The 13,173-nt window shown below is 43.3% G+C and overlaps 2 protein-coding genes across 3 annotated transcripts; both read left to right on the plus strand.

Annotated features, from left to right (window-relative positions):
• Window positions 1-316: 316 nt before the first annotated feature.
• On the plus strand, window positions 317-9,964 carry bmal2 (basic helix-loop-helix ARNT like 2). 2 transcript variants are annotated; one of them, XM_029152982.3, is made up of 17 exons: window positions 317-672; window positions 3,447-3,576; window positions 3,653-3,706; window positions 3,827-3,868; window positions 4,009-4,166; window positions 4,337-4,416; window positions 4,919-5,011; window positions 5,264-5,381; window positions 5,609-5,758; window positions 5,852-6,095; window positions 6,556-6,662; window positions 6,818-6,968; window positions 7,060-7,130; window positions 7,264-7,375; window positions 7,471-7,561; window positions 7,833-7,932; window positions 8,144-9,964. In XM_029152982.3, exons 1-17 carry the CDS (start codon window positions 615-617, stop codon window positions 8,299-8,301), a joined length of 1,917 nt encoding a protein of 638 aa, XP_029008815.1. In that variant the 5' UTR covers window positions 317-614; the 3' UTR covers window positions 8,302-9,964. The 2 variants fall into 2 exon arrangements, with proteins under 2 accessions (XP_029008815.1, XP_029008816.1); XM_029152983.3 differs by having other exon boundaries at window positions 3,450-3,576.
• Window positions 9,965-10,120: 156 nt separating this feature from the next.
• On the plus strand, window positions 10,121-13,014 carry si:ch211-245j22.3 (uncharacterized protein LOC563798 homolog). The gene is made up of 5 exons (XM_029152985.3): window positions 10,121-11,386; window positions 11,815-11,947; window positions 12,025-12,174; window positions 12,258-12,363; window positions 12,691-13,014. Exons 1-5 carry the CDS (start codon window positions 11,316-11,318, stop codon window positions 12,825-12,827), a joined length of 597 nt encoding a protein of 198 aa, XP_029008818.1. The 5' UTR covers window positions 10,121-11,315; the 3' UTR covers window positions 12,828-13,014.
• The last annotated feature ends 159 nt before the right edge of the window (window positions 13,015-13,173 follow it).

Consider the following 13,173-nt stretch of genomic DNA (forward strand, 5'->3'; position numbering starts at 1 on the left):
AAATATACCCTGCAATCAGTAAAGATCATTTTAGGCTGAGTCTCACCATCAACCATCCAGTATCCAGTGGCAATACACTTTTATGCTTTTATTTTAACATCTATTTATTTTATTTGTATATATCTTATTGTTTACATCCTGTTAGATACGGTAGATGAATAGATTTATAATGTCCCCATGTATCTATTTTTATATTAGAAATTAGAAATTAATTTATCACATAACATCGTGTGCTTATTTATTTGTTTATTTTTATATCAATACAAATTCCAAGCACATGACGGCGTTGATACGGAGCGTGTGAGCTGTGCTCCAGTGAGCCGGTAGGAGGAGAGCTAGTCTTCCGCCTTCTCTAGCCCACTTCTCCCCACTGTACAGCACCAGCTGCACCGCGCGCGCCGCTTTCTGTGAATGGTCGCGCGCTCGTCCCCCGCCGCGGCTTTTCTTCGTCCGGGACAAACCGCCGCAGTTGTGCGTGAGCCTCGCTCTCCCCCCTCATTCGGCTTTCGACCAAGCGGCCCGACTCCCATCACACAGCGCCATGTCGGAATAGACGACGGCCTCATCCATGCATTGGAGTCTTGGGCCCCAGCGCACCGGCTCCGGCTCCAGCCATGTCGGCCAGGAATGTGTCGGCTGCTGGCGGTGACACAGCGGCAGAGGGACCGGCAGGTGAATGCGGGAATGCGCGCGAGCGGCGTAAACCGTGGCCATGTGCCGGTGGCGGAGACGGAGACGGGCTCGAAAGAGGAGCCGAGCGCCGCGTTGAGTTGTTTTGCTGGCCGCAACTTTGCGCCATTCAAAACTAGGTCACTAGATCAGTAGAGCAAACCCTCCGTCCGACGCCACGGTGTTTATGCAACGCCGCGCGGCGGTGCTCGTCGCCTCGACGGGGGTATTTGTCAGCGGACGGTTTTATGTTCGGTTGTCGCCAAAGACACGTTCGCGGACATATAACATGTCAGGATTGTGTGCAGGGGCTGCTGTTGGGGAGCGACTGAACCACGTTAGCTTAGCAACGCTAGCACGGCCTGTTTATCCGCCCGCGGGCAACTGTCCGCCAGTACAGTCAGCGGCGCCTTACGGCCGATGACAATCCTTCAGACGGAACGTGTCGCTACAATACGTCGCTTGTGCAGGGTTTTCTGCGGAGTTGCGTCCAGCCTTCGAACGCGTCAAAGCGGCATTGGTGTTTGCGGGCCTGCGGGATCACAACGCTAACTTACACGCTCAACCACGACGCCAGCTGAGGCGTTTATCTAAGGCGCGGGGTCCCGAAACTGGACTTCGCCGTCCGCCGCCCCCACACCCGAACCGGGACACCGGCAACGATCAGGGACTCTGACCCGGGTGTAGCTAGCACCAGCCGGTACTGACGCTGGGTACCGTACGTGGACATAAGCTGCTCTGCTGGGTTTTATACTGTAAAGCTGAACTCGTTGTTGTCTGTCTTGACTGTAACGCATTCATGTCTGCATATTTACGTTTTTATCTGAGAACCGCTCTGGTTAATTTGTCCATGAGTGTTGTTTGATTTTCCAGCTGCCCCTCATTTTAGTAAATATGTATCAGGGGCATAAGCCTGCATTAGTCCGCTACTGCTCTGCTGTGTAGTGATGAGCTGAGCTGTGATGCTCAAAGATTAGCGTGTTGCTAGCAGGGAAGACACAGTAATGTTTCTCTCTCTGTCAACCCAACACATAATCAATAGAAACAGTTCTATTCAGCTGATCGGTCCATCAGTCAGGCTCTGATCATCATAAGCCATGGTTGAAGTCCTGAATGTATGGGACTCGCACCTGGAGTCTGTCAACTCCTAAAGGTGATTCACAACCTTTGAGAAAACATCTCACTTATTTAGGTCAGTGTAATATCACAGCTGCTTTCACCTGCAGCAACTCTGATGGGGCTCAGGCTACAGGTGTGTGACAGAGTGAGCAGGTGGTGCCCGTAGCATGCAGATCACCGGGAGAGGCTTAATGTGGAGTTTTGATGGAGGCGGTCCTGGTGGTGGCTGGGGTAAAAAACATACAAATGCGACACATGTTGACCTCTAGTGAAAGGAAGCGGTCCAAACGTTTCAGGAAAAAATTCTGAGGGGACCCTAAAAATACAGCAGCTTATTGACATTCGACTAGTTTTGTATTTGTGTGTCAGACATGTATAATATAATTAAGGTTAATCAGCACTGTCCAGTCTACTCTGTAGCATCGTTGGCATTAATAGATGATAAATGATAAGACTACAGTAAATAATAACCTTTAGTTTAATGCAATGAAAAACAAATAATGTTTGTTAGTAGTTTGCCACTAAGACAGAAGCACAACAGTACAATGCACCTGACAAACCTTTGCTTCAGGTCCTTGTCTACCATCAGAAGAACCTGTTCAGCAACATTCTCCGTAACTAGTTTAGCTAATCAGAGTTAGAAATGCATGGACAGATCGATGATCAAATGATCCCAAACATTATTTTACTGTCAAGCAACACCTCCTACATTTTAGGGTCCATGTATTCTGGTATATGTTTTTTATACTTTTTTGCCTGTTAGTTAATAATTGTACATACATTTTTTTAAATTAATAAGTTTTTATGACAACACCTCGTTTTAGTTTTTTTGTATGCAGAACGTGGTTCCTGTCCAGAAACATAGTCTCAAATTATGACCTAAAAGTGCTTTTGTTTCTTTGTGACTTTTACAAATGATTGTATATTGATGATGATGATGTATATTATACTGTGATGCTGTTACACAAATTATTATAAGGGTGTGCTGTGAAGGGCGTAGTGTTATTTGAGTGCAGCAGATACTCATTGAGTGAAGGAGTAACTTAATTAACGTGAGCTGCACAGAGGGATTGTTGGATTTGGCAGCAGGAAGGCCTGTTTGGTCAGCGATCCCGTCATCTCGCTGCCTTCGCTGTAACCTAGTAATCCAGCAAATCTAGGCAGGACGAGCTGCATAAGAACTGAGGTTTGTTGATCATCTGTCAATGGCTATTTGGGTCACGGGGTCTTGGAGCTGTACCCTGGACACCGGCCACGTTTGGCCGCTCTCATGCCGCTTTCGAGACCAGTAAGTCTTGCCAGGATAGATGATGGGTTGAAGGGATGCAGAGAAAGCAGCAGTTGTTCTCCGGCACCTTGATGCTTTAGTATTTGCTAGACACGCCTGCAATTAAATGACAACATTGTAACTGAACTAATTTGTGTGCACCCATCGGATTAGGCCATTAATTGATTAGTTCCGGATTTTTTACTTTTGAACCATGAAGAGCAGAATGTTAAAGCTTGCTTGTTAAAGTTGATTGTGAGGATCTCTAATATTGTGACATGGTGTTTTTATTTTTAGGCAACTTTTTTTCCTCACTTAAAAAAAACTGTCACTGATGCAAATATGTATGCAAATGAGCTGCTATAGCTCATTGGTGCCTCTCTTGTATCAGAAGATGTGCTGGTTGAGGAAAACCAAAGCAGTTCTGTCTCTCTGGCCAGCCTGATGACCCCATCCTCATCTGGTGGCATGTCCCTGAACATGGAGATGCCCCGAAAGCGCAAGGGCAGCATAGAGAACCAGTGAGTATTTCGGCTTTTTAAAGACAATCTTTAAATTAAAAACGATTGTTTATTAAGTGATTCGTTTCCTTTTTAGGGATTCAAAATCCGCCTCTATTCTTGACGCTGATATGGAAGACGACCAGATCAGGTACTGGATACAGCAATAAAATGATGAATAAACAGTAATCTTCAAAAATAATGTAAAGGTGCTTTGTCATTTGTCATGCTGTTACATAAATCAATACAAAGATGCTTCTGTTCTGCACAGGTCAGATGAAGAGGACCAACACGTTAAAATTAAATGTTTCAGGTAGTTTATATTCCTTTGTCCATTTCTACTTTCTCAGAATATAGAATATCATTATCGGTCCTAAATGCTATGTCAGTTGAAAAGAAACATTTAGTTTGACTCCTTCAAACAATTCCTTTCCTTCTTTTCTTTTTGTGCAGGGAACCACACAGCCAAATTGAGAAGAGGAGAAGGGATAAAATGAACAACCTCATTGATAAGCTATCAGCGATGATCCCCACCTGTAACCCTATGTCCCGTAAGCTGGATAAACTTACTGTGCTCCGAATGGCTGTGCAGCACCTCAAATCTCTAAAAGGTAATGAGGGACAGTGTACTGATGTTTTTGTTACAGGGGAAACGTTAGTCAGTTTAGTTGGATCAGAAGGTAGTACTAAAACCGCTGAGAACTAAAATAGTTATTTTTGACCTGTTGATTTCTCAGGAAACTGTAACCTAATATATAGTTATTGCAATATGTGTTTGTAGGTTCAGCAAGTTCTTTCTCCGAAGCCAACTATAAGCCATCGTTCCTTCCTGATGAGGAGCTCAAGCACCTTGTCCTCAAGGTGAATATACCAAATGTTGTACTAACTAACAGTCACTCTAATAAAATACCGTTGTAATTTCAAGATGACAGAAAGCGAAGTGCATGTAGTTCAAGGATTTAATGAATCACTGAATGTTAAAAGCTGTTTGTCAGTGTAAAAATCAAGGTTGATGGAAATAGTGTCTTCATACACTATAGTGTATGAAGTATATGATAGTATATAGTGGCTACTGTAAATCTGTTTATTACAAAATAAACCTCCAAATGACCTGGAGGTGCTAAATTGCCCATGCGTGTGAATGGTTGCCTGTGTGGCCTTGTGTTGGTCTGGTGACGTTTTGCCCCATAACAGACTTCCTAAAAATAAGCTTATTGGACAATGGATCAATGGATGACTCTCTTGCCCTGATGGATATAGCAGAAAGTATAATCGTAATCGAAATCGGAGTTTGTTACTTAATATTGCTTCTACCTTGTCATCATATTGACTTCCTCATTTCTCCTCAATTTTTTTCCTGCAGGCCGCTGATGGGTTCCTGTTTGTAGTTGGTTGTGATCGTGGGAAAATAGTTTTCGTCTCAGAGTCCGTGACGAAGATATTAAATTACAGCCGGGTAACTCCTTTACACTTGTCAATGTATCCGCAGTCTTATTGTTCATGAGAAAACCCAGCACGAACCACACGGGTCATGTTTGTGCACTGAGGTTAATAGAGCAGAACCCACCAACCGTGCATCCTTCTGTAGCTACATGCTGGGTGCGTTGTGCATACGCTACAGTACACGTCAGTATGTAAAGCTGATGATTTACTATATGTGTTAAATCTGGTTAAGATTTCTTCTTTAAGCTGTTTGTCCTTCCCCTAGGCGGAGCTGATTGGGCAGAGCCTCTTTGATTATGTACACCCTAAGGACATGGGAAAAGTGAAGGAACAGCTGTCAGCTTCTGAATTATACCCTCGTGAACGGCTAATAGATGCTAAAAGTAAAGTCCTGTGTGTGCGCGTGTGTGTGTGCGCGTGTGTGTGTGCGCGCGCGTGTGTGCGTGCGCATGTGCGTGCGTGTGTGCGCGCGTGTGTGCGTGTGCGTGTGTGTGTGTGCGCGCGTGTCTGTGTGTGTGTGTGCGCGCGTGTCTGTGTGTGTGTGCGCGCGCGTGTCTGTGTGTGTGTGTCATATGAAAACACGCATTCAATGCTCCCCTCATGTCCCCAGCTGGCCTACAAGTCCAGGCCGACCTCCCAGTTGGTGCAGCCCGTCTGTGTTCAGGTGCGCGGCGCTCGTTCTTCTGCCGCATGAAGTACAACAAAGTTTCTGTAAAAGTGGAGGAAAAGGAATTCCATGCGGGCACCTCCAAAAAAAAGGGTAAATCCACCACAGAGCAGATTTAGAACAGTGTTCCTCTTTTGTTCGTACGTGTCACGTTGCTCATGTGCTTTTGTCCGCATGCGCCCACAGAGTCGCAGAAGTACTGCACAGTCCACTGCACTGGCTACATGCGCAGCTGGCCCACAAGTCAGCTGGGAGCAGAGGGGGAAGGGGAGGCGGACAAGCAGGACAGCTCCCACTTCAGCTGCCTGGTGGCCGTGGGACGTGTCCACTCCCACCTGTCGCCTCAGGTTAACGGAGAAGTCCGAGTTAAACCCACAGAGTTCATCACGCGCTACGCCATGGACGGCAAATTCACTTTTGTCGATCAAAGGTAGAGAGGGCTTAAAATAAGGTGGTGGTGGGATGTTTGCTGGTGTGTGGCTATGTTGACATGTACAGAAATAATATACACAGATGCTTAAAGGTAGTGGGTTATAGTTATGCATGCAGGTATAACATTAATATTGTCTTGGCCCCTTTTCCTGCCACTGAGGCTGTTCTGTGGTATCTGGACCCATGATGTTTGCAGCAGATCCTTTAAGAGCTGGGGCCTCTGGGTCAGATGTGTTTTTCCAGCACATCCCACAGAGGCTCGATTGGATTGAGATTTGGGGAATATGGAGCCAAGTCCAAACCTCTGTTTGTTGTCGAGCTCCTCAAACTGTTCCCGGAGCATGTTTTTGTGGCAGGGCCTATAATCCTGCTGAAAGAGGCCACAGCTATCTGGAAAATCTGTTACCATGAAAGCGCCGCTGTAGCTAGATTCTGACCAGTGCTTTTGTTCTCTGCAGAGCCACTACTATTCTTGGGTATCTTCCCCAAGAGCTACTTGGGACATCGTGCTATGAGTACTTCCATCAGGATGATTTGCCACATTTAGCTGATAGGCATCGAAAAGGTGAGTCAATTTGTTTTAACTTTCTTTTTCTATTCATTGTTTTCCATTTTCTGCAAAGGTGATCGATTTCTCATTTACATGTTAGCCATGCATTTGCCTCATACTGTATCACCCTCTTCTGTCCTCTTACTCCTCATCATTTTTGTTCTTCATAGTGCTGCGGAGCAAAGAGAAAATAGAGACAAACTGCTATAAGTTCAAAACAAAATACGGCTCTTTTGTAACCCTGCAAAGCCAGTGGTTTAGTTTTGTAAATCCCTGGACCAAAGAAGTAGAGTACATTGTGTCAACCAACACAGTCATATCGTAAGTATATACCCCAGTTTCTCTGTTTCTCTGTGTCTTCATAGTTCAGATAGGTAAATATTAATAATTTATTACACTATCCCACAACCAGGTATGATCACAGCAGAGCAAGTCGGTCTGGAAACAAGTCTGAACAGTTGAGCAATTTCAAGACTTCTGAAGGTCAGTCTGTTGAAATGCTATGTTAAAGCTTATTGATTGGTCAAATGATTATGATGACTACACTGTAGTCATGTCACACTGTAAAGTACATGATTTTGTTGTTCTTACACATTTAACCTGTTTCTCTTATTAGATCCCAAAAAGTCCCTTCCAATCATACCAGGCATCTCCACCTCACCTGGAACCATGATTTACGCACCAAGCATAGGGACCCAGATCGCCAATGAGCTGCTGGACTTCAACAGGTGGGGCCTCGCAACACAGCTACAAGTCACATGGGTGTCCGGTGTTTAAGGCGTGAATCAGTGTTTCACACTGGACTGTTTCTGTGCCACTTCAGGATGAACTCATCACCTTCCAGTGGTAACGGCAGCCCATTTAGTTTTCCGCAGGAGAAGTCCCCACTAACTCTCAATCCAATCAGCAACAATGTGAGTCTCTGAAGTATTTGCAGTGTCTGTAAAATTGTGATTGTGAATCTTTAACTACTTTTACCGAGTGGATTACAATCAGCGTTACATTTATTGTGCTGCCCACTTCCCCAAATTATTAGAACTAACATGGATTTAATGTTGTCACTGATGAATATGTACTTCATAGACATGGAAATCATAGTGAGCCACCTTCAGGATCCAATATTACTAGCATAATATGAACATAAACTCCAATGGCTTTAATTTTGAATTCAACTTTCCACATCAGGTGCCAAATGGAGATGCTACAGACATAGAGATGCCAGGAAAGTCCAGCTCTGAGGAGGAGCCACAGGGAGCTGCATTCTCAGCAGGGGACGTACTCATGGGTATGCTTTCTTTAAAAGTCATACTTACTTGCAGTCTATGGTGAAAGTTTGAAAAACAGATCTGCATTTGAACCACCTTTAACCCACATTTGCATATTTTAGTTTGTCAAATGTGGCAGTGGCAATTTACTCTGTTGTATAAGCGTAAGAAAGTCCAAAGATCTGATATTTAGTTGTTAGTTGACCTCATATTCATATCATGTCACCACAGGGGAGAATTCCCAGCTGGATTTGGACAGCGTGGTTGGACCAGGCCTTAATAGTCTTAGCAATGATGAAGCAGCCATGGCAGTGATCATGAGCCTCCTGGAGACGGACACAAACTTGGGCGAGGCTGTGGACTTCGAAGAGATGCACTGGTCTTTATAGAATCTGCTGTTACAGTGTGATGTAGTGGCACACTGAAAACCAATTGGACCTTTTTTTTATTATTTTGATGACAGGAACGGCTTGAATAGTTACTTCAAGATGCAGAATTGTTTCCTTAATTTATTAGTTACCTTTTTTTTTCTCCCCCCACATAAGCTGTGTAGTCTTCAGGTGGGAGGGAGCAGCCTCAGGCGACAGTAAGGGACATCTGATTTCCTTCTTCAGGAAGAGGATGTGCCTCTAAAGCCTTACAGAGCTCTGCCGGCCCTGAAACGCTTCTCCTCATTGCTTTCCTTACATCTACCATCATCCTCTGTTTTCTGAAGAGGCCCCACCACATTGAAGAACTGGTGAACACAAATGACGAACTCCTGTTTATCTTTCCACTATGTTTAAATGATGGCTGGGCGTAGCGATGCAAAAAATGAGCACTTAATAGATTTTATGGTTTTACACGGTTCTGATATGATTAGGTACTGTATGACAAACTACAAAGTCATCTTGACAACGTGTCCCAATCTTTGTGACCCCCCCTGCCCCTCAGGATTCAAACCGTAGGTAACCAGTGTACCATGGAGGACCACACTTCCACAACCTCTAAACTTTGAGAGTCACCCTATGATGTGCTACTCAGAGATTTTCTCTTGTCAGTATCTGAACATTATTCATGGAAATAGTCCAGTAACTTCTCTTGTACACAGACTTGAACATATTGTATATGTGTACATTTGCTATGATTGCGAACACTGTGTCTTCAGGCCATATCTGTCCTAAAGGGATAGTTTGCATAGGAAATATATTTTAAACTTTTAGTATGTACATTTCTATACACTGCCCTGAACTTTGTCTCCTATAGCTCAAAACATTTAACATTTCTTCTTCATAAATGTTTTGGAGAGTAGCTAAGTTTTGTGGTGTTTGTGGTTTTTTTTTTTTTTTTAGTTTATTTTATTTTTTTGCAAACTCCTGTCATGCAAAGCAAAACAGCATTTTAGACGTAGGTTGAGTCCGATGGTAGATACGAAAACTCAGGAAGTAATGGAAACAAAGATGCCCTGTAAAACCTGTCCTAGCGTTTTTTCCTCCTGTTAAAGATTTACATGCTGTCCTGCATAGTGCAGATTGCTGTGGTTTAATGACTTTTTCTTATTCATCCACCGTATGTGTCTGTGTTCTCCACACGTTGTCTGCTACGTAATCCTGCAGGTAAGCCATAGCTTTAGCTCCTCCCAGTACTGTTATGCACTGACATTTGTTTCGTTTGGTGGTCAGAGGTGCATTAAGGGATTGTGCTATGCAGAACTATCATTCCATGAAGTCTGAACGATGTGTTTTGTCGATGTTGCTCCAGATGGAGTGCTGGCATGTGGTGTATGTGGTGAAAACAATATTGAATCACTGGGTTGTATGGATCCTGTTTCCATTTGCCCCATTGAGTTTTGAATTGTCCCTGTTTTGCACATCCTAGATTTTGCAATACTGATAGCTATCATATAATGACCTATATATTAGTGGTAACAGACTTGTACATTTAAATATGGTTTTGTTAGCAAATTATGTAAAATGACACAAAATACCTTGGCAGATTAAGCCTTGTTGATGGCAAAAATATGTTTTAATCTTTGCTATGTTCAGTTTAATAAAGGTATTCTATTAACAGTCAGTACTGTGGTGCACACCTCTATTTGAAGTTACTCTCACAGGGAGCACAGTGAAATCAGTACATGTTGACTGACTCTTTTTTTTAATCAGCATTAGGACCTAAATCAGTCACAACGTAGCAGCTGCATCACTCTTCATAAGGAGCTGTGCAGAGTTTGTGCCACTTATCACATTGGTATGTTGGCTCATGGGTTCCAGGCATCGAATAAGGACTGTTAAGGATTATCCCTGGAGGCCAAGAGATGTTTCATGGATAGAAAAAGTTGCTGTGAATCAGGAAGAGTACTGTTTATTCTCCCTAATGCTTGAATAACGAGGAGCCAGCGGAAGGAGCAGTTGAACTCAGACACGTCTGCTCAGACACACAATAAACTTGTGTTGCTTCTGGCACCTCTGCATACTAAACCGAGGGCTATACGTATCATTGAATAAACTTGACACAGCATAGCGTCACAATTGAAGTGGAGGCTTGTTGAGAGGTGAAACAGGAGGTGTAAATATTAACTTCAGCACTCACTACCTAACCAAACTAGCAGAGCTATGGAGTTTCGCCATGGCTGCAGGCTGGTCCTTTTCAAAAGGTAAAGAAAAATGTATTTCTTTTGTGCTTGTGTTGTTCAAATGTTGCACTGTTGTAGCTGTAATTCCCCCGGTGAGCTTGAATGCTCACTCCAGCTTGTTTGACTGGTGACTAAGTGATAAAGAGATCCCCTCTTTTGCTTCTGTCTTCGTTTGAAATAAAACAGTGGATTTTGTAAACTAGAGAACGGGATATTTTGATTTGTGTCCTGCTTTATGTGTAGCTGCATGCTGCTCTTGTATCATTTACTCCCATTGATTTTAAATTGTGTTGCATCGTTACTATTGGGAAGCATTGGGATTCTCATCCATCGCCAATGAGGAAGAACAGTAACCTTTGGGCTCACATTGGGCAGCAGGGAGGTGGTTAATGCTTCTACTGTATCTCTTCCTGATGTTTTATAGTACATATGTGTTTCCTTTCAATGCTCCACTTATTGTATTTGTTTATTGCAATGTTGCTGCTACATACTATCAAGATGTCTGGGGTGTCTTCCCAGGTCGCCATGTTAAAAAATATCAGTTTATTAAGCAGGAACCCATTTTCAATTAGCAGTTTACTACACTCTGATGTTTATTGAAAAGCTGCAGCCTTCTCTTTGACTAATTACATTTCCCAAGTAAGCCCTTGCAGCCTTGCTGGGGAGATTAGCTTTGACTCATTTGTAAATGTGATAAGATAGTGGTTGGAGCAATTAAGAAAGCATCATATAAGCTGGGATTGGTTGTCTATATAGTGAGCGACGAGTGCAGAGCTGAGGCTTCTTCACAGAATGGGCCAAGCTGCTTCTCTCCCCTGTACTGGAGGAAAGTGCTACGTTACACAGCTGTACGAGTGGTTCAGGTATGTAGGTTTCTCATTTGACTTCAGTACTTGGCACACGAAGGGGTGTATTCTTAAAATGCTATATGATTTCTGAGTGTCTCATTCAAGTTTAAATTTTAGCAGTGTTTCATTTTTATGACAAGACACTGCTCATCACTTCCTGAGGAGATTTTTTTGTCGCCCAGATCATTTCTAGAAGACGCAAAGGATGCTGTTCAGTAGCAAAATGTATTAAATAGCACTTTTTGAGCTCTGCTTACTTCACCGTGCTGGAGTTAATCATTTGGCCTAATTATCTTAGCACTCTGATCCCACAGTGTAAACAAGCTTTTAGACACATCTAATCTCCACAGGACAAGGATGGGTTGACCTAAATTCTTTTTTTTCTTGCAGTGCATGTTTTAAATTGATCCGTCATCCAAATATTTGTTTTGTTTTTTTATTAGAAAATTTATTAATGAATGTCCAAGTGGACTGATCACTCTTCATGAATTTCAACGGCATTTCTGCAATGGAACGGTGGGCAGTGAATCTGCAGCGTATGCAGAACAGATATTCCGCACACTGGACAATAATGGGGTGAGCACATTATAAATGCCGTTCCCCTCAGTGCACATTAATTAAAAAGGTGTTGATGAATCATTTTCTTCTTTTAGGATGGGGTGGTTGATTTCCGAGAGTACGTGATGGCCATCAGCATGCTCATTGAAGGTTCAGCTGTGGAGAAACTGCGCTGGTCGTTCAAGCTCTATGACAAAGACCGCGATGGAGCCATTACGAAGGAGGAAATGCTGGAGATAATGCAGGTGTCTGTGATGTGATGATCACATTATTCACAATGAGACACGGCTTCTTTTAACTCAACTGGTTCATTTCCCTTTGTTCACAGGCGGTTTATAAGATGAGCGTAGCCGGGGCATTAACCACACCCAACCCACTCACAGCTGAAGAATGCACCGACAGGATATTTGTGAGATTAGATAAAGACAATAATGGTGAGGAAGTGATTTTTCCTCTTCTGCTTACAATAACGGTGCAGTCTTATTTTGGGATAGAAGCGTCACGCTGCATTGGGTCTTCCTGTCAAATTGACCTCATACATAATGACTATTTAATGTCTGTTAATATGTTGTGAAAAAGTAAAGCTAAGGTAGGATTAGAAATGAAGACAGGTCACGCTACTGTAAGTCATGTGCCTGAAATGAAATGAAATGCTCCACAGGCATTAAAAACCACCTGCTCAGTGAAACAACACCTGTAACAGAGGTACAGCCTGTTTGCTGTGAACGCTAATCACACCAGTGCTGTCGTTCCGTCTGCAGCCATCATCAGTGTGGAGGAGTTTATAGAGGGAGCGCTGAGCGACGACTGGATCAGAGAGATGCTGGAATGTGACCCCAGAACAGTGAAAGTGGAGAGGCCTCCAAGGAGGGACACTGCTTTAGGGGCCCATGGTTGACCTGATTCGTGCTGTTCACTCACTCATTAACCTGTACAAGGCAGAACTGAAATACCTAGAATTCACTGCAAGCTCTGTCACTATGTCTTGTAAAGTTAAAGGTTGACAGTGATGACTAACAAAATACACATACAGTAATTTAGTATGAGTAGCACTAATGGCTGCTTTTCTCTTTGAATAAATTTGTGGTCTAAATTGTTGTTTAGTTTTGTCATTTGTGGATTTTGCAGCGTAGTATCTTTTCCACATTAGACTTTACACCTTTATCACTGACGCCTACTCACCACTTGATGTCGCCAGTGTTACTTCCCCGGTGAACTTCCCACTGAGGAAAATATGCTGCATT

This window comes from Betta splendens, chromosome 6 (genome assembly GCF_900634795.4).
Source record: "Betta splendens chromosome 6, fBetSpl5.4, whole genome shotgun sequence".
NCBI classification, from domain to species: Eukaryota; Metazoa; Chordata; class Actinopteri; order Anabantiformes; family Osphronemidae; genus Betta; species Betta splendens.